The sequence below is a fragment of the Haliaeetus leucocephalus genome, unplaced genomic scaffold, assembly GCF_000737465.1.
Source record: "Haliaeetus leucocephalus isolate CR32 unplaced genomic scaffold, Haliaeetus_leucocephalus-4.0 Scaffold207, whole genome shotgun sequence".
In the NCBI taxonomy this organism is placed as follows: Eukaryota; Metazoa; Chordata; class Aves; order Accipitriformes; family Accipitridae; genus Haliaeetus; species Haliaeetus leucocephalus.
The window spans coordinates 393,658-415,514 of NW_010972643.1; the positions used below are offsets into that span (position 1 = coordinate 393,658).

Below are 21,857 nucleotides of genomic sequence, written 5' to 3' on the forward strand. Positions count from 1 at the left end.
AGTCAGAAAGTCATCAGCAAGATTCTGCCCTGTTTACTCCAACAATTCAGAAATTAGAAGTAGTAAAGAAACAATCACTAAAAAACTAATTCAACTAACCAAACCTACTTGTAAAGAAATAATGATGTATGGCATATGCCTACCAAAATCTTACTGCATCAGCTCTTTATGTAGAAAAAAACACCCCACCCGAATAACCATCTCACTTTTTACATAAATGTATTTACAGGTTGAAGTCCAAATTTTCAGCAAAGAAATATGGTATCCTTTTGAGACTCACACAACATCATTTGCAGAGCAAATACCAGTCCTTACTTCCCTTATGACTGCAATGCTGACACCTTTGAAAAGCAGGCCACCAGTGTTCGGAATTCAGCTACTATTGAGGCATCTCAGACTAGTGGAAAAGCATGAATATTAGATTTGAATCTAAGAATTTTGATAGACTCACAACAACCATTTTGCTGAGTCTCCTGATCACTTTTCTCTTAAAGACTGGCAGGAAACAATTTATTCTAAAGAGAGTGCTATTTTATAGCAGTGCCTAATTTCAGGCAATATAAAACTTGAATGAGTATTTAGTCTTCTATCAAACATTTTCACAAGTATTAAATCCACACAACACATGATCTTTTGAGCACTGGAAATACAACAGGATTTTTATGCTTTAATCTACTGAGAGATTAAAAGTAGAAATACAGCAATAATCAGACTAGGTGCATTAAAAAATAAACTATCACTTTCAGAAAGAAAGGTATTTTTCACAAAGCCTATTGCATAGATAGAAACAAACCTAAAAACTCTAACTGAAGTATTTCATAACTCAGTATATAAATGTAGATATAAAATATAAATGTTAAGTAAACAGCATCTTATTGACTAGAACTGGTACAAACCAACGTAACATCAACATAAAGTGCATCAAGCAAAGCATATCATGATCACTGAAAAACACATTTGTGCATATGTGTGGTTTAAATATTTCACTTCCACTTATCTCAGCCAGTGGTCATCACCTGTTTCAGTCAACACTAACACAGTGCTGCTCCTTCTCTTTGAGAAATAGGAAGATAGGACTGACAAAGTATTCACAAATGATGCTGCACTCTCAAATATGGTTGTTATCAGAAACAACTCTGCAAATACAGTGGATAAATATGACCACTAAAAGCACAAAATCTGAGCTATTTTATTAAAGTTGAATAGTAGCTTTCCTCCTAAACAGACTACCATAGCTCTTACACTCCACTGTCTATTGCAAAGGTTTTGACTGTGAATTTTAAATTTCATTCTGTAAATAGTTCGAAACAATTACCAAGTTTTCCATTATTCACAGTCCCTTCCTCTTCCACAGGTAACTGGCTAGTTTCCCTCTCATATGGTCTACTTAAGTTAACCAAGTTAAATGTACAGAAATCATGTTAAAATTAGTTTCTGATTCTGTTGTAGATTTGAAGGGGGACTTGAACACCTTAAAATTTGCACATCTCATCTAACTATATTAGATAATCTTATAACAGATGTTCCTCTTTACGCACTGTTCATTCATTTCACATTTTTCAGTCAAATATGATCGTTGTGGTGTTAATATTACTCTCCTCAGTGATTCTCATGATAATATACACATGGCTAGAGGCATAAAAGGGTGCAACTAAAGTGAATGAAAATTCTGTTGCAGCAGGTAAATATAGGCAAAATATCATTTTTCAGAATTTCCTCCATTCTCAAGATATTTGCTCATCTATATATGTCAGTTTATGAAATGACAGTCAGTGATATGTGTAAAGCTGTACTGAAGAAGAATAAAGTTCATTAGAATCAGCTACATTTACATTTTAATAAATAAATATCATTATTTCCTATATTATTATTATGATTGGCTGCCAGGCATTTGTTCCAACAATAGGATCTCTAAGGAACATTGTCAGTAAATACAGTTGCTAGTAGTTCTGTTTTGTGTCTGCTTTTTTCATAGTTTTTTTCCTATGCAAAGAAAGACAAAGGAGGCAACACTGAACACAAGATTACTTAACAAGCCATCTTGCCTCAAGGTGTTGCACTCTAAGGGTTCCACTAAAGCCAATTTTTTCTTAGAGAAGAGATCCGGAAAACTGTATAATAAGGGAATATTACATTGCACACAGAATTTAAAAAGACCAAAAAATATTTTGTTCTGCATACTACCCATATAACTAAGTCAGGAATATTCTTTCCTTGGTTCCTGTTTCTAGTAATCTCAGCATGGCTATAGATGCAGTAGAATTACATTAACTTTACGTTTGCTTTCCAAATATACAGGCTACCTGACTATACCAGTTTCTATGTTGTATTTTGAAGATTTCTGCTTTATGAAGAAAAATACAGCAACTTCAATTGGATATTTTTATATCCTTAGTGTATCTTGAACACGTTTCAGAAAGAATTCTTCTACCATACCCTAGCATAAAACACACATTTTTCAGAGAATGCATTGATCTAGATCTAGCATTCATAATGCAGTTATAAAAGATCAATCAACAAACCGGGAGTATAGGTATAACAGTGGGAGTCAGGTCAGAAGCTGAAAGGCATGCTATGCTGCTATCGCTGGCACAAACGAGGCCACATCTAAGGTCTTGTGATGTGACCTAAATATTAAGGGCAAACTCTACCATTTTAAGTGTTTGCAGCTGTATTTCTGAAAAATATGATTTCTGGAGAGTAAACATGAGCATTTGCAAATGTTCAGACATATTACTTGTGGCAGGACAGCATATGCTAGGCCTAGAAGAGTGCCATAAATGTCCTGCCAGCTTCACCCACAAGCACTCACTTCAGAGTTCCCATCTGCATGATTGTAAACACAAGGAGAAGCCTAACAAAGCTTCCACTGAAACCAAACTCTGACAAAAATCTACCTATGTTAAAAAGAACAAGGCTGAAATTAAGCTCAAATAATTTTTGATTTATTCTATCCTTTAGACAGTTGGCCCCTCAAAAAAACGTATTTATCAAAACAGCCTGTCATCAGTAAGATAGATGACTAGCCATTAAACTACTCAAGTGACAGCATGGCCTATTTTTGTCATCAGTAAAATGAGCCTGATTACTAGCTTTACTAAATGCTATATAAATTATTCTGACCATATTGTCAAATGTTGTTCTCACACAGAGTGAGTAGGATTGGGATGGCCTGGCTAACTTAAGTTCCAAATAGTACTACTGAGGGAAAACCCCACATCACTTGGAATTATTCACTTAGCTTTACAACCTACTTTCTCCTGTTCATAACTTTGGGATTAATAAGAGTAATAATATATCAGAAAGTATGTTGTACAGAAAATAACCACACCTCGCAGAGGCTGGAGTCAATGGGATTTCATCTCAACTGTGCTCTCCATCCTAGGCAGTTGCCTCTTAGATGTTATCTCAAGATGCATTCATTTTGCGACCATGCTCTTTTTATTTGCTAAAGCAACAGGGATCATAAGATGGCTATTTTTAAAAAGATCAACTGTATTGGGTTCGCATGGCAAGGTTTTGGTAGCAGGGGGGCTACAGGGGTGGCTTCTGTAAGAAGCTGCTAGAAGCTTCCCATACGTCCAACAGAGCCAATGCCAGCTGGCTCCAAGTCAGACCTGCTGCTGGCCAAGGCCAAGCTCATCAGCGATGGTGGTAGCACCTCAGGGATAACAGATTTAAGAAGGGGAAAAACTGCTGCACAACAGCAATTACAGCCAGAGACAGGAGTGAGAATATGTGAGAGGAACAACCCTGCAGACCCCCAGGTCAGTGAAGGAGGGGGAGGAGGTGCTCCAGGCGCCGGAGCAGAGATTCCCCTGCAGACCATGGGGAAGACCATGGTGAGGCAGGCTGTCCCCCTGCAGCCCAGGGAGGTCCACAGTAGAGCAGATCTCCACCTGTAGCCTGGGGAGGAGCCCATGCCAGAGCTGGTGGATGCCCCCAAAGAAGGCTGTGACTTCATGGGAAAGCCCACACTGGAGCAGCCTGTGACTGAAGAACTGCAACCTGTGGAAGGGACCCACGCTGGAGCAGTTCATGAAGAACTGCAGCCCATGGGAAGGACCCACACTGGAGAAGTTCATGGAGGACTGTTTCCTGTGGAAGGGACCCCATGTTGGAGCAGGGGGAGAGTGTGAGGAGTCCTCCCCCTGAGGAGGAAGGAGCAGCAGAGACAACGTGTGGCGAACTGACCCCAACCCCCATTCCCCATCCCCCTGTGTCGCTGCATAGGAGGACTTAGAGAAAATTGGGAGTTAAGTTAAGCCTGAGAAGAAGGGAAGGGTGGAGGAACAGTGTTTTTTAAGATTTGGTTTTATTTCTCATTATCCTACTCTGATTTGGTTGGTAATAAATTAAATTAATTTTCCCCAAGTCGAGTCTGTTTTGCCTGTGACGGTAATTGCTGAGTGATTCCTCCCTGTCCTTATCTCAACCCATGAGCCTTCCATTGTTATTTTCTCTCCCCTGTCCAGCTGAGGGGGGCAGGGAGCGATAGAGAGGCTTTGGTGGGCACCTGGTGTCCAGCCAGGGTCAACCCACCACATGAACTAAACAAACTAGGCCATGTCTAACACTAATGTGGCTGAATTGAAGGAACAAAGACTGAAGCAATTTCCTGGTCAGCATGTAGACTTTCTGCTCTTCAGAAGAACCTCCACGGATTATAAATGAAGCATATAGTGCAATGTGGCTTGCCCTGTTAGGATTGTGTAAATCTTCTGTAGTTGTTTATATATTGGAAGTCTTCCTCTATATAATTTTATGGTGATTTTAAAAGACTTCTCAGTGATTTTAATGTCTTAAATCTGCCACTTGATTTCTCTTTAAAGCAAAAGCATGGGACTTAAGTGATGAGTTTACATTGCTGTTTAAAATGTTATATTGTGAAGCATTTATATTAATTTTAAACCAAAATATATTTCTTTACTAGATATAGGTCACACTTAACCAAAGGTATCAGATCAGAAAGACAGCTGTTGAAGTATTAAATACTTAGTTTTCCCTAGGTCAGAAAAGCCTTCTCCTTCCTATTTTTTAGATTAATTAAAAAAAAAAATCACAACGACTAACTAACATTTTTTTTCTAAAAACAAAAAGAGACAAAACAAGGCTAGGGACAATAACGGAAGTCTTGTTATCTCAACACATTTGTTACGGTGTACTAACTAACAATATACCAAACCCTCTTCACTTGTATTTTATGGTTTTTAATTAAGATTCACTTTCAGTCTTTCTTACATCTGAAGATACCATAGATTGTAAAAGGTTAATACATCTCACAGCTATTTGGGACAGAAAAAGATGAAAAAATAAAGCCAAGTGAAGAATTAGGTGTGTTCTTCATTTAAGCCAGCCAAGTGGGAAGACAGTCTCTTGGGAATGATTGCCCAGTGTTTTGCAGTCTCCTCACAGTGTTTTATGAGGTTTTGGTGAATTTATAAAAAAATTAAATGAAAGAGCTTGAGAATTTTTCAACTGGGAGTGTTATTTCCATCTACTAGTTATCAAAACTCTCTACCAGATTTCAGTACCATATAACACATACTGCCTCTTGTTACATTCAATACCACAAATATTTCTGAATGTATAAGGCTGTATCTCCTTATCTTACAATTCAAAATGTAATTCAGAATGTAACTCATCTGGAAGGCAGTGTTCCACCAACTGAGCTCCATTTACTGCTCTTGGCCTACAGAAGAATTACTGATAGTTTGAAGACAGCTGGCTCACTCGCAGCACTCAAAGCTTTCAGCTATTTCTACAGATAACTTGGCTCCTCTGCTTCAAGTAAAGTCTGGTGGCCTCAAAGAGCCAAACAAGGAAACAAGGAGGACAAAGCCTAGCTATCGCATGTAAAGAGGAGGAAAAATGAGCTGCCCTGAGGAGTTGCCCAAACACCCGCAGAGGAACAATGTCTTTGGAAACAAGCAAAACAAAAATGCAGCAGCATGCTCCCCAGCTAAGCAAGAACAGAGATACAGATAACACAGTCAGTGTCACAAGATGTAAGGAAGTAAAGGACCAATAAAACTGGACAAAGGGGGAGGGGGGAGGTAGACTGAAAAAATAAACTTTAAAAGTGCAATTAATAAGTATATGAAAGAAAATATACTGTGTTGCAGAAATGAGAGTTAAAAATACCCAGAATTTTTCCTCATGTAAGTAACTATCAATACCTAACCATACCATCCTATAAATAGGAAAGAAGTCAATAATGAGACAACTTTCTAACATATATACAAATTGGTATATAACAGCAATACAGTTAAGAATCTTTTAAGGCATCTTTGACTTTAAAGGCTTTTTTATTTCTTTTACTAAATCCAAATTTAAAGATGAACATCAGAAAATAAAAAAGCACTTTTACAAAAAGCGACATATCAACCAATTCAAATCAACATGCATGAAACATGAAGTATAACAGCCATTAACTTAAAAAAAGAAAAAAAAATAACCAAACCAAACAAATTAATACATAAGAATACATCAGCAATTTAATCACTTACGGGCTCTCCCCGATGTCCTTCTAGGCCTGGAGATCCAGGCTGTCCAACTTCTCCCTTTAAAATAAAAAAGACTGTTAAATACAATATTAAAAAGAAAGAACTTCCTTTGCACAATAAAAATATTTATTTCAAATAGTAAATTTTTATTTTTAATATAAGTAAATTACACATGATCAAGGCTTCATCAAACAAACAACTCTTTAAAAACAGTTTCAAAGACAGTAAGAAGTGTTATCAGTCTGATATTCCCTCATGCTGCATCCAACAGACAGCTGTCAAACAGTTTGCAAAAAGAGATAATTGTCTTTTGAATCAGAACAGTAACTACTGGTTGAAGAAGGGCATAAAACAGTAATATATTGCTATTGTCTACTTTTTGGTACAACCAACAGTCTGAAAACTATTTCAAAGCACTCCAGAATACAGCAGTACCAGATATGATCAAATCTTTATGCCCTTATTCAAAATATGTAAGATACCAAAAAATTCTGAAAATTTGAAGAATAATTCCAGAAATAAAAGCACATAAAACAAAGATCAGTTTATATATATATATATATATATATATATATATATATATATAAAATAACCTGGTAATAATTAACTTAAAATTACAAAACTGGACTTGAAGTAACAATGGGTAGCATCTGGGTTTCAAGCCATGCTTTATTTTGCATTCTTTCCCAGAACGAATATTTTAAGAAAACAGGAAAGCTCCAGCAGAAATTTCCTTCAAAGACAGCCTGTTTGTTACTGCTCTGAATTTGATTAGAGACCCAGAATGAAGCAATGTTTTATAGCAAGCAGATGTTGAAGTCAAGCTGACAAAATGTTTGAATGAAGAATACGACTTCTGTTAACTATGACATTATAAAATGAATAAAAACTAGTAAATATGTCATATTTTTGTACTACAATAATTAAAAAAATAGCCAAGAAAATGTCTTTCAGTTTAAATGTGCGCAGGTTCACACAACTAAGATACTGAATTATCAGTATATTGTTTACGAGCATAAAACCAGATCAAAATACTCTCCAAATTCATGTTTTATCAACATAATACTTCATTCTAATGGGCCACCAGTGACAGTTAAAATTTTGTTTTAAACAACTGCGACAATCACCTGTCCATGTTACCAAACACCAGAGAGGAAAAAATCTAATACCTGATTATTTTTTTCTATTTTCTATAGTACCAGAGAAGAAATTTCTCCACCAGCTTAGGAGAGATATCTGTGTGTGTGTGTATGTATATATATAAAATCATAGAATCATTTAGGTTGGAAAAGACCTTCAAGATCATTGAGTCCAACCATCAACCATGCCCTGAAGTGCCTTGTCTACGTGCTAAACCATGCTTTGCACTAAACCATGTCCTGAAGTGCCTTGTCTACACGCTTTTTGAACACTTCCAGGGATGGTGACTCAACCACTTCCCTGGGCAGCCTGTTCCAACACCCGACAACCCTTTCAGTAAAGAAATTTTTCATAATATCCAGCTGACAGAAGAGACCAGCACCCACCTCACTACAACCTCCTTTCAGGTAGTTGTAGAGAGCGATAAGGTCTCCCCTCAGCCTCCTTTTCTCCAGGATAAACAACCCCAGGTCCCTCAGCTGCTCCTCATAAGACTTGTGCTCTAGACCCTTCACCAGCTTCGTTGCCCTTCTCTGGACACGCTCCAGCACCTCCATGTCTTTCCTGTAGTGAGGGGCCCAAAACTGAACACAGGACTCAAGGTGCAGCCTCACCAGTGCCAAATACAGGGGAACAATCACTTCCCTGCTCCTGCTGGCCACACTATTTCTGATACAGATAATATATAAATAATACATATAAAATAAGGCAGGATTCATTTGAAATAAATTCATGTAGGTAACTAGGCTCCTATCACAGCCAACAGAAGTCTAGTCAAGACCAGCCACCAGGAGCTCAATTTCATTGCTTGCACATAGACATTTGTCATACTTGAGATACCCATGGCTGTCCTGTCTGGGTTCCTACTCCCACTCCAGAAAGGTACTGGCTTTCCATAGGACTTACATCATATTTGGCAGCTCCTTAGGATGCTTTGGACACTAATGCATCTCAAATGCACCAGGCGCTTTTATGTAGGCAACTAAACTGGTACCTACAAGTCTGCCTTCTTTGAGCTGAATTGCTCTCCAGGCTCCACTGGCATTACTGGTTAGAACTCCATTGACTTCAAAGGCAAAATAGGCAGCTACTACGTCCATAGACACAAACTTAGCTGAGTATTTTAAGAATGTCTGTTAAATTGTCTTTGCCTGACATATTTCCAAGTGTCAGAGATACATGCTCTTGTAGATATGTAGTAATAATAATTTGTAGGCAAGTATCAATGGGATTTGAAGATCAAAATGAAATTAATGTAGGAGTATTTAAAACTAAACCAAATAACAAATAAAGAAAAAGTCCTTCAGTATCATAGAAATAATCTGCTGTTGGTTGCTGAAGTTAACCTCAGAAAAATGAGCAATAAGAAAATATTTTTTCCCATAATTCAGATTTACAACTTCTTTTACTAACATATTTTAAGGGTGTAAACTTAAGGGCAGTTAAAAAAAAGCAGTATACCAATTTGGTATAAAGTTATTCTACTACCTTTTAGCACAGTCTTATTATGCCTTCCAAAGAGGAAAAAAAAAAAAAAAAGAAAGAATGAGTTTACCTACAGTAAAAGTTAAATTTTATATATACTTTTTAAAGGCTGTTGTTTTGGAGGTGTTCTCCTAATAAATTTTTGAATTGCAGGATGATTGGTTATACACTGAAGTTGAGCAATTTTTAGACTAACAGTGCTGTAGTGTTTTATATAAGTGATAACTGCCCCCTTTAACTTCAAATTAAGACACCTGCATGTGTTTTTCCACCTGAAGTTGTCTAGAGATACGTTAGGGATCCAAGATCCCATTACAGTGAACAGGGGCTTGATTCAGTTACCTAATCACAAATGCCTGGTGCTATTTGAGGTGTTCTAGGGCAGCCAAGGCTTCCACATTGGGCTGGCAGGTACCACCTACAGGACACCTGTGTCCTTCTGAAATGGCACTTACAGGTCACCTGGGGTACCCAAAACCAGCATATAGACCTGCACATTTATGAGTGATCTCACAAGTTACAGCAGTTAACAGTCAGCAGCTGAAAGACTTTAGAGGTTCCATTTATTATATCTAAGAAGAGCCTGTCAACACACAGACATGCAGAGCCATTTCCTGCTGTAAATAAGGGTGAAAAAGTTTTCACGATGAAGACGGTCAAGGATGGAACAAGCTGCCCAGTTGTGCAGTCTCCATCCTTGCAGGTTATCAAGACCCAGCTGAGCAACCTGGTATGGATTCAGTGCTGTCCTGTTTGTGAGCAGGAGGCTGGTCCAGGAGATGCCCCAAACAAAGCCTCCTCCAGCCTGAGTGAGCCTGGGATCCTGCTGGATCGACCTTGTTGGCAGCTGCTGCCTGGAAGGGTTTAGGTCTCCCATAGGTCTTGTGTCATATCTCGCTGCTGCAGCAGATGTCACAGATATGCCATGGTATCCCTAACTGCTGTAGACAAGCATGGTCACAAAACGGAAGAAAGACCCAGATCTCGAACTACAGTAATAGGAATTTAGACACGTGCACTTAAAAGTACACTTTTATTTTTGGACACTGAAGGAACATTCATCTTGAGCGGCCCTAGATCACTTTATTATTATTAAGAAAAATACTATAGGAACAAAGTTGCTGTTGAAAAGCTTCTTTAGATCAATTCAACTGAACATTTACATTGCATATTAATAAAATTTTTTTCCTGTGAACTTAAAACTGATACTGCTAAAGTCCATCTTTTCAGAAATTAGAAGAGTGCAAACAACTGGATAAACAAAACCTCCAGCAAGCTCACAGAGTGCAATATATTACAGAAATACCAGATCCTGTAGTCTTTTTTACAGTAGAGACTTAGTCCACTTGAAAAACTGTTCTAAATTAAATATAAAGGGCATTGCACAATGAAGAGAATGCAAACATAAACATGAATCCAATACTGAAGTTTTTTTCCCCTAACTTTCACCCAGCTCCCTTCAAAAGCAATAATAATAGATTACTTCCTTCTTAACTGTACACAACAGGTATGCTCTGCAGCATATGCCTGTATATAAATTTCATTAACAGATTCAGAGTTAGAGAAATACAAACAGGATAAGGGAGACAAAATATAAACAATCTCTGGTGATCACTAACAGTCTTAATAAAAGCTTTGCCCCTGCTCACAAACCAACTGAAATCAATGAAGTTTGCCCATTGACTGTAGTCGACTTTGGCATTTCCCAGTAACACACGTTATTTTAATTGCCAGTAATTCTCCACAGAATTAACTGGGTATATTTAGACCATTAGCAACGCTATTGAAGACTTTGGCAAGATATGAATATACATTTGTACATACCTTGAAACCAGGACTTCCCGGTAATCCATCTTTCCCACTTCTGCCAGGGTCTCCCTGTGGCAACAGTTAACAGCCATCAGTAAGTGAATTAACAAGAAAAAGTTAAAGGCAAATTGTCTTCACAAAACTTACTGATCGCCCAGGCATTCCTGGAAACCCTGTATCACCTTTCTCTCCTTTTGAACCCTGAGAAATACAGCAATGAAAAGTAAGTAGTGCTCAATGTTTATGCTGCAAATTCAGTACATTTAACCTATAATTCATATATGTTATTTCTTATTTTGAAAACGTATGGAAAATCTGTTTCTTTTGTAACACAGGCAGCGGTCAACTACTAACTACCCCCTGATACAGAAACTTAAATATGTTCTAAAATGTAGACATGTGAACACAGACCCTCCTTCAAATTGCTTAGAACTCTAGTCCAGTAAATACATGAAGAAAACATAAAGACAGGTGAAAATATAACTGTTAACAGTGGATGACCAAAATACGCTCTCTGAAATGTAAATATTTACATACAAGTACACCCTGCTTTCTATAAATTACAGATTAAAACAACATCACTCTTCCAGGCCGCTATCAGTCTCACTCCACTCGTGTGGTCCTCTCCTCACTGCCCTTACTCTGGTCCCTCTCCCCCCGTTTGGTTATATGTTTCATGTACATTTCTATGTATTAAAAAGCACAGACTTCTTTGCAATATAATTATTACATATACCCCACATTAAAGGCATAGACATATATGCAAAAAATACATTTATAAGCATTTTGTGCTATGTTAAAATAAATTACATTGATCCATTAACAGAAGGATGAAGAGTTCTCAAAATATCCAAATAAGCAGAGTATGAATTTACTATTACTAGACATAAGTAACTTCAGTGAAAATTTTTCTGAGTTAGGACTGCAGAATTAAATTCTCTGTGAATACACCTATTATAAAAATATAAATTATATTGTATTGGGTGCAGGTGCCCAGGCGCTGGCAGGGGGGGCTGCAGGGCGGCCTCTGTGAGGAGAGACCAGGGCTGCCCCGAGCCGGACACAGCCGGTTCCAGCCGGTTCCAGCCCACCCACCCCAGGGCACCGCTCAGCCCCGCAGACAAGGTGGGGGTACCCCAGGGAAAATATATTTAAGAAAGGGCAAAAACATGACACAGGCAAAGGAGTGAGGAAAAAAGTGAGAGAAACAACCCTGCAGACACCAAGGTCAGTAAAGAAGGAGGGGGAGGAGGTGCTCCAGGCGCCAGAGCAGAGATTCCCCTGCAGCCTGTGGAGAAGACCATGGTGGAGCTGTGGTAGCCAAGCTGCAGCGCGTGGAGACCTCATGCAGGAGCAGGTTTATCCTGAAGGACTGCAGCCTGTGGGAAGGATGCATGCCGGAGTAGGAGAGAAGTGTGAGGAGGAAGGAGAGCAGGGAGGAACTGTTATGGACTGACCATCCCACCCTGCTCCCCATTCCCCATCCCATGAAGGAGTGAAGTTGAGCCTAGGAAAAAGCAGGGTGGGGGGAAGGCGTTCTGGTTTTTGTCTTTGTTTCCCTCTATCCAAACCTATTTTAGTTGGCAATAAATTAAATCAATTTTCCCCAAGTCGAGTCTGTTTTGCCCATGACAGTAATTGGTAGGTGATCTCCCTGTCCTTATCTGCACCCACAAGCTTTTCCATCTTATTTTCTCCCCCTGTACTGTTGAGGAAGGGAAAAAACAGAGTGGCTGGGGGGGCATCAGGCAGCCAGCCAAGGTCACCCCACCACAGATACCAATAACATTTTGCTTTATTTTACAATTATAAATTTACTTGCCTTTTTTCCATATATTCCTGGCACTCCTTGATCTCCTTTAGGACCCTTTTCTCCCTAGACAAAATGTGTGTGAATGAGTTAATTTTTAAAATAGAAGTAGTTATATACAGATATATATATACAAAGTATACATGTATAGCAGACATAAAATGAAGCAGGCAAAGAGCTCCATCTGATATAAAACAGTATGCTCAAGACAGTAAATGCAAATCTTGAATCTTCCAAGCTCTCCTAGGGGAGAAGTCCAGAATGTCCAACACGGCGCCTGAGACAATCACAGCTCACAGGCTTAATGCTTCTATTTTCAATGGAAGGCACTTTGACTTTCTGGTTGCTTCAATATAGGTAGGTACCTAAGTGAAAATTCAGCTCTTTGAAAAGTGCTGCACTCTTCTGAAGACTTTATTTGAAAAGTTTAAAACACAAATTTGGAAAAACTAAGAAGTAAATTCAGTTGAGTACTAACACAAAAGAGCAAAAAATATGGTTGATGATGTTTTCGGGAACATAAATGTGAAATAAACTCATTGGTTTAGACGAGAACTATCCTTCAAAATGCTATCACTCAAATTGAATGATTTCAAGAAAATTGTATAACTATTTTTATTTTTTTGACATGTTCTTTGTGATGAAGAAGGTTCTAAGTAGTAGTAAAATCAAAGTTCAAAGTAATTAATATAGAATCCCATAGAACAGAATAAAAATGAAAAAACACAGGTGGTTTCCATTGCTTGATATGTATGTAATGAAGTCCTATGGCATGTATCTTCCTTCAATTTCAGCATCATATCTAATTCATTTTATGTAGTTCATCAAATGAACTGATATCCTATTGTATATAAACTTATTTTTCCTTTAAATTAAACTATAGAGCAAGCTGAAACACATGAATATTGTAACAAGAAATATTTATTTTCAACCTTTGCTGCTGGCATCCCATGTAATCCAGGAAAACCCGGTAGCCCACGGTCACCCTAAAAGAGCAAACATATTTTAAATCCTTATGTCTAAAATAGTAGTAGTATATTATAATAACATTCATATTCTCAATGATAACAAATAGTGGAAAGATGTTATATATCACCATATCAACTACATAACATTAGTATGCTGACTGATGAGAGTTTGCTGATCTTCAAACAAGATTCAATACATAAAAGAAAAAAATTAAATAATCACTGATTTTTTTACAAAAAATTTTAATGTAATCTCTCAATAAAGTTTATGGAGGTTCAAAAGTAGCAATTTAGCTTTGGCAAGAGGAGAAACATCTTTGAAAAGAGCTTTGAATATCTCTGCAGGAGCTGTGATTACTCTTCCATCCATTCCCAGTTCCCGAAGAATAAGGAAATTCCCTAAATCTGGGATGGCTTTGCTCCTACCTCTTACTGCAAATATCAAAGACCTACCAAGCTTATCAAATTTCTCATCAGCTTACTCTGGATGAGTGAAGTATTAAAAAATAAGGTATTAAGTACTTTCTCTAAAAAATAAACAAAATTAAACCAAAATACACTGATAAAACAACTTTCACACTTTGAAAAATGATTTCTTATTTCAGTGGAAGAAAGAATCCACTTAGGTGAAAGCACTTGGCAATTGAAAACACAAGCCAAAACATCGGTTCTTTTTATTGTCCTCGCAGGTGTCAGATATCAGGAATTCCAGAACTTTTGCTACTGATACAGAAGATATTGACCTGACAATTTGTCTGTGAGTTCCCTTGAACAGTTACAAGAAAAGGCTAAATTATAACTTGGCACTACCTGACTTGAAACAATAGAAACAAGCTTAGTGGCTTGTTCCAGTAGACAGGATCTACTTCACTCAGGACAAAGAGCCAATCACCAAATCATTTCTGGACAATCACAATGTCTTCTCTCTGTTAATATCTAACTTTATATTGAGCTATATATTTCAATTTGTTTAATTTATTTCAGTCATAATGAAGGAATAGTAAATTATGCTCAGGAAGCTATTTTATACAATATTGCAATTTCTAAGACAAAGGGTAAAAGAAAAAATACCTCAGTGGTATTTATCAAAACCATTCATATCTAAGCAGATTTGGAGAGATCTGTCACATATTCACAGAAGACAAGAACATGACCACAGGAATGATAGCTTGTGGGTTAATGCTATCAAAATATCTCTCAACAAATAAGTATTGAAAAAAGGCAATAGAAGGGAGTTCAAAAAATCAGCAAAGCTTATAAAATAAACACTTCATCCATCCATTACTTCTTAACAAAAAAGAATGGAGCCTTGATTTCTGCTCAGAAGTGGTGATTCAATTATTGGATAAACTAAAACACTTGGCAATGGAAACAGTTTTAAATTAGTTGCTACAGAAACTTTACAAGTAATGGGATGAAATTAAGAGATGAAAATTTGGAATGAATCATCAGGAAAAAAATTCTCATGGCAAGACTTATTTTACAATGGAAGAAGTTTTCCAGAACAGTGGTGGAAGCCCTATTTCTTGGCACATTTTAAACAAGGCTGGACTGAGCTTTAGGAAATATTCTATCTGTCACAACCCTGCACTGCCAGGAGAATAGTTTTTCATCATCAGTATCTTACTTTCTGCACATGGCCCAATACTGACTGATCAATTAGATTAACATCTAAGAGCAATTAGATTAAGATGCCTAAAGCACAGAACACTTAAGCACATTTTTCAGCTCTAATAATGCATTTAAGAATTCTGCTGAACAGTAATGAATTTAAGGACATGCTTTTAATATTGGGAACTTTAGAAGAAGGAAATTCTACAGTAAAATCTGTTTGGAAAACAAGTGTGTGTTTCACAAAAAAAGCTTTGAAGTTTTAATAAACCAAAACAGATTTTTATCACAATGAACTTAGAACTCTTCTAAAAACACAGGGCAAAAGTGTGAGAGAAGGGTAGACACAGATATTTACATATCAGTGAGACTTGCCAATAGCCAATGGCTAGTTTATTCACTGCATATACAGCAGATCCAGATTCAAATTTATCCTGATTACCAGAAGGGAGTTATATATAAGCTTCCACATCTGTCTGCAGCTCTAACCTACTGGCTATCCCAGCTAGAATTTTTCCACAAAAACCTTTGGTTTCAATTAGTCAGTGTTCTCTGATAAAAAGTGCCATGCAAAAATTCCTACCTAGCTCATCTGGGTGCTCACTTAAAGAGAAAAAGGGTGAAAAGAGATAGAAAGAAACGATTCTGGCAGATGTTCGTACTGTGCTTCCAGGTACCCATATTTAGATATGCTTTCTAAATATAAATTATTCAGTGCAATAAAGGTGTTACTGGCAGTGCTAAAGCCTATATAAACTTTATTGAATAAAGCTGACCAGATTCAGAACTGAAGTAACATTCTAAATTTAGGATTCTTATTTGTTCTTTATTAGCTTTTTAGTAAACAATTCTCACAGAAGCCTCGTATGAAAATATTGATACTCTTAACTGTACAACCAAAAATGATAAATGGTAAGAGTAAAATCTTTTTACCTATTACACTTTTTTTTATTTTTACCTTAGCCCCATCTTTCCCTGGCTCTCCTTTGATACCTGGTAAGCCACGTGGTCCCTAAGAGAGAAAAAATGAAAACCAGCTCAAATATTAATACAATCCGATACAGAATGAGACACAGAAATGTAATACAATGTGACCCAGGGACTGATGTGTCAGCTGGCTGATCACAACATTTCGGTAACTGAATACAAAAGCAGAACCAAGCATGAAAGGTATCCAGCATGTATGAATATGGCACACTATCATAACACATGACTGGGAAACACCAAAACAATTCTTTGCTCTAACCAAGGACCACCCCAGAAAAAAAGGACATCACACAGTCCGTACTAGTCCAGAGACGTTCCCTTCCTTCCAGATGTCCATCTGACAGCCTTCACAATATGCCATGTTGCAGGCTCACTCTTGGCCCCAGCATGCACTCAGATATTTAATTCAACAAATTAATAAATCCTTGACTATCCAGCCAGACTGGATCATGGCACAAGTTGAATACAGCACTAGTTTCCAATAACTGTCCCAGTAAGGGCTACTAAATTAATACAAAGAAGAAAGAAAAAGAATTCTCCTCCATCCACCCTGGCTTTATCTGAAACCTTCTTTTGGACATGTGAATTGTGGGTAATCAACCACCATGACAAGGCTTCAGATCACTGTTACTGATTGACTCCTGGATCAGGATGAAAATGTCTAAGCCCCAGCTAAGACCTGCTCCAGCAATTAGATTTGCAGTCTCATTTTCAGCCTACTACAAGGCCCAAAGCCATGTGAGTTCCAAAGCAATTCACCCAAGGATGGCCCCGGACTTCATGCCATTCCTTGAGCCCTTTTCAATCTCCACACCTCAACTCTCAATGACAAACAATGAATATTAGGAGAGAGTTGGTGGGATTTGCCTCAGATTTTCAAATTGTAGGAATGAAACAGAAACTTACTTGAACGCCTGGAGTTCCTGGGATACCTGGAGTTCCTGCTGATCCCTGATATCCCTTCAGAAAAGAAACCAAGACTTGTGACTCTTCGTAAGTTATATTTACAAATTTCCAAACACCCATTTCAGGAAAAAACAATCCTCCTGGTTACTAGAGAACTGTTGTCACAACCCTGTCATTTTAAGTCACAAATTTTAGTAACTGCTATCACAATCATACATTTAAGATTTAGACGTCAGCTTTCAGAAGCTTTCATCTCTGCATCTGAAGCTTGCAGCCTCCAGACTTTATGCTAAAATCCGTTATTCTAGAATTGTTTCATGAGAATGTAACAAACGTATTGTTTTATTCCCCATTGGGAAGAAAAAAAGAACAAATTAACCCACATAGGTAGAGGCTGTTTTTTCCTCTCTCTCAAGAAAAATAGCTGAAAAATGCCAGGACTTTTAAAGGCTTATTTCCAGCTACAGGAATAAGCTTTAACAAACAAGACATGTTCTAATACATTATGCAGCTAGTTTTATAATATTATTTATAATATTCCATTCTCAATGCGAAGCACTTAGCTACAAACCTGAAGGTATATAACAGGCTATGCAAATAAAAAAAATAATTTGAATGACTGGGACTACGAAAAGAAATACTAAATAATACATAATTTGAAAAGAGAATTTCAGGAATGCTTTACTAGAAATCAACATTGGTGGAACAAGAGAACTTTTACAGAACCCAAAATATAGGCCTGAGGTGTTTTGGTAGATTGGGTTCTACAAGTACAGCAAAGATACCCAATTTTTATTCAAATTAACAAGTGCTTTAGAAGAATCCTTTAACAGAGGCAAGTAACTGAAGAACAGGAATTTTACCTAGCTCCATTAAAAACACATCATTCCAATGGACAAAATGAGCTACAAAATGGTGGGGTTTTTTAGAAATATAGAAAACAAGAAGAGAAATTGTCCTCTAAAACTCTGAGGCTATTTGGCTCTGACTTTTCAACAGGCAGCCCAAACTCAGTTTGATAAATCCCATAAAATGCACTATCCAATTTCAAATACCCAGAATTTGATCTTGATTTGAACTGAAAGGACTAATAATCCTATCTCTTAATGAGTTTCAGTCTTCAAAATTTAGCATAAAATTTAATGGGGGGATTTCCACACTGGTAAAAAGGAGCTAATAGAACCTTTTCAATACAAGGCAGGCAAGTGTATGTCTGATTTCTTCTTTATATCAGTCAGAGCTTCCTGGGAATAATAAACAGAGCTAAAATTATTTGCTGGGTTAGATACAAGAAAGTACTTGCTGTGCCCTCTTCCCAAAAGACATTTGAGCAGATGCCCGATGAGCCAGCTGGTAACATTTAGTACAGAAGTAAACAGAATTCTAGGTCTCTGTCATACATGGATCTTTTATCAAGCATTTCAGTCTTAGTGCTCAAGACAGTTCTAGCAAAATCAGTTTTAACTGTAAATGGTGTAGCATCCCCAGATTGCTTATAGGCATCCTGGGTAGCTGAAACAATTCACCAAGCCAAAAAATATCTTTAAAAGTTTATCCTTTTATTTCTTCTCCAAAAAAAGCAAAAAGTTTGCATGAGTTCCTGTAGGATATAATTCTATATAAATAAAACTTTATTTCACATTTTAGATCCCTCAAATGCAATTTCCCTTCCTTCTCCTTCTAACTGAGTAGGGGAAGAAGTAGAGGAGGACAATTTCCTGGCTGAACTGAATTTCACAATTCACGAGATGAATGGAGGATTGCAGAAGAGTCTTCAGCTTACAAAACTGCATATTTAGCTCAGAGCTAGATCTTGTAATGTGATTTCAAAGCAAATCAAACACATTGTCAGTGTGTTTGTTTAATGAAAAGCCAGACTGAGAAGATTCAAAAGGAAATTCACAGAAAGTCACAAAAATGAGAATCACTGTCTAGTACAAATAATGTAGCAATGTGGACAAGTTAAAAACACCTTCTATAAATTACGAAAACTGGCCTTCATAAAAACTGAGCATGTCTTTGTATCACTACCCCTTTTGCAGTACAGATCATCAAACCGTATGCTAACGCCTACAATTTTTTTGCACTAAAGTCAGTTCAGGTCCTCTTTCCCTAACCTCAAAGCTCTCAGTAGGAATACATGTGTGACATACACACATGTGCTTGAAGAACAGCTGTCCCGTAGCTGACATTTTATGTAAAAGGGACAGAAGTGAAAATTCCCATTTCAATTGACACAGACAAGTTCAGGACTGAAGGTTCACTTTCAAATAAGGTGGAAGCACTAAATTTCCCACCAAAAAGAATTCTTTTTATTTGGACTTGGTCTTCTCTCATGAACTTTTCAGAAAACACACAAATGGTGTGAAAAGTATTATAGCTAACTCTGAATTTGATGCTCAGTTTTGAATCCAGTTGCCTAAACGTAGGCAGCTCCTGCTTTTTGAGATTCCCTAGACACACAAGCAGCGTTAGAAGATAGTGGCACAAAATATTTGGGATTCATTTATCCTTTTGAAACAGCAGTGTGGGCAAGACAAAATACCTTACAGCATAAGAATCCCATACCTCTTGGGGTATATTAGTTAAACATCTGTTGACTAATATGGGAGTTTAGACACCCAGCGTCTCTGTACACATGTAAACCCTAAATGTAGGTGTCTTAAACTGAATCCCACTGATGTTTCATCAATGTTGTCAATCAGCACTACTCCACAGCACCTTGTTTACATTCTCATTCATTATTTTACATCAGTGCAACTGCAATCAGGATTATAAAAAAATCTCCCTCTCAATTTGTTGTGGGTGGGAACAGTACTGATAAATTTATGGTGCCTGAAAATCTGTAATGGCAAAGTGATAAACAGCAAGATACTGAGATGCTTAGTTTTGTACCAGATGGCTGGGTATTTAAAAAAATCACAGATAAAATGTAACTGGAATTTAAAGAAAATGGCAATAATCTACAAATAATTTTAAAGGGAAAAAGTTGAACAGACTTCTTAGGCCAAAGAACTTACATAAAGGACACAGACAAATTAGCAATACTGTCATCATCAGTGAATTAAGAGCCTTGCTGGAAAATGAAAAGTAGTTTACCTGTAAGGGAAAAAATTGAGCAAGAAGGACATATGACAAGTATTAATTCCAAAGAACTTTTAGGTGCAATAGCAGAGTAAACCTCAGAAGTATATCTTCAATGCACTTGCATGCCTAAAGGACAAAAGTTCAGACAGCATTCATAGGTATATCACATCAGACAAGTATAAATTAAAAATAGAGGATGCACTGTTAAGGCAATGACAACTGCACTGCACGCTTCCTTACTGAAAAGCTTTTGAAGTCACTGAACAACATAAATGACAAAGGCATGACAACAGGACTGCTTGGGAAAGACGAGGGAGAAGTAAACAAGCTCAATTTGGCTAGGAAATAACCAAGGATCAACAGTAACAGTCAAAAGATATTTAAGGACTGTAAACACTAAGTAAACAGAACTATTTAGGGTGATGTAACTAAGCATAATGGAATTCAACTGCAAAAGAAAAATTTAACTTGATGTTAGAAAAACATCCTGACAGAGAGGTCTGTGGACCTCTTGTGGAAGTCTCTTGTGGTAAATATTTAGTACATTTAAAGCACAATTATCTAAAGCATTAGAAGTTTTCAAACCCTTTTCATAAAATACATTCTATCTTAAAGCACAGAAATTCTACTAGCTATTCAAGCATGTATCCATGCCCACACTCAAATCTGCAGTCATGCTATGACATTCTCCATCACTGGGAATATCAGTAACTAAAATTCTGCAAGGCAAGAGAAATCTTAGAAAGTACTTGAGGTATTCGAATTAAGTGGTTTAGCCTTTTTCTGAGAAGTTATCATCTAATGTTTTTGCCTCAGGTCCTTCCCCCTCCTTTTCTCAAGGAGCTTTTTTTCCCATCCCTTCCTCAAACAACCTTCTCTAACACCTCACTATGCCTGTACTCATCTGCCTACTGCTTCTCTTTTTCCTTCCCCTTCGGACACGTGGATCAGTCAGGTGGCCCTCTCTAGCAGGTCGGTTTGAAGCCTGTGCCTTACTCCTTTCTCTGGGACTTTCTTAAGCAGTGGTAACTCAGGAGCTCACAACAACTGTCATCTCCTCTCTCCTCCCTCTGTTAAATAAGCACGGCCCTGTAGAGGGACTTCTCATGGCACCTGCTTCTGTAGGCTACCAGAACTGTCTCTGCAGTGAAGCCCCTCTGTCTACACATACCAAAACATGAAAATGAAGGACAGATCCAGCATTAGATCACAAAGGTAACAAAATGCAGCTTTTACCCTCCAACATAAATTTGGGGGTGACTCCTGATCAAAGATTTGTAAACACATGAACATTATTATGGGAAAAGTACAGAAAAGAGTTTTCGTTGCCTTGTCTGTTGCTTTTTTTTTTCCTTCATTTTGTTTTAGCCTGTTTAATTATTCCTCCATCTGATTACGCTTCCTTCCATTGGCTACTGTGTCATCTGCCAAGGCTTCCATAGTTCAGGACCACTAGCAATATATTTTACCTGAGCATGATGTTCTGGGTTCAAATACCACAAAGGAAAAAAAATCCATCAAGATTATTAAATAAAAGGTCATAAATCC

The 21,857-nt window shown here is 37.4% G+C and overlaps 1 protein-coding gene across 1 annotated transcript in view; it reads right to left on the reverse strand.

Annotated features, from left to right (window-relative positions):
- The window catches only part of COL21A1 (collagen, type XXI, alpha 1), an 84,922-nt gene that overhangs the window by 38,626 nt on the left and 24,439 nt on the right, over positions 1-21,857 (reverse strand). The window contains exons 10-16 of the mRNA XM_010566372.1: positions 17,223-17,276; positions 16,288-16,341; positions 13,683-13,736; positions 12,763-12,816; positions 11,088-11,141; positions 10,956-11,009; positions 6,510-6,563 (exon numbers count right to left, since the gene is read on the reverse strand). Coding sequence (XP_010564674.1) covers positions 6,510-6,563; positions 10,956-11,009; positions 11,088-11,141; positions 12,763-12,816; positions 13,683-13,736; positions 16,288-16,341; positions 17,223-17,276 — 378 coding nt within the window. The remainder of the gene's footprint in view (positions 1-6,509; positions 6,564-10,955; positions 11,010-11,087; positions 11,142-12,762; positions 12,817-13,682; positions 13,737-16,287; positions 16,342-17,222; positions 17,277-21,857) is intronic.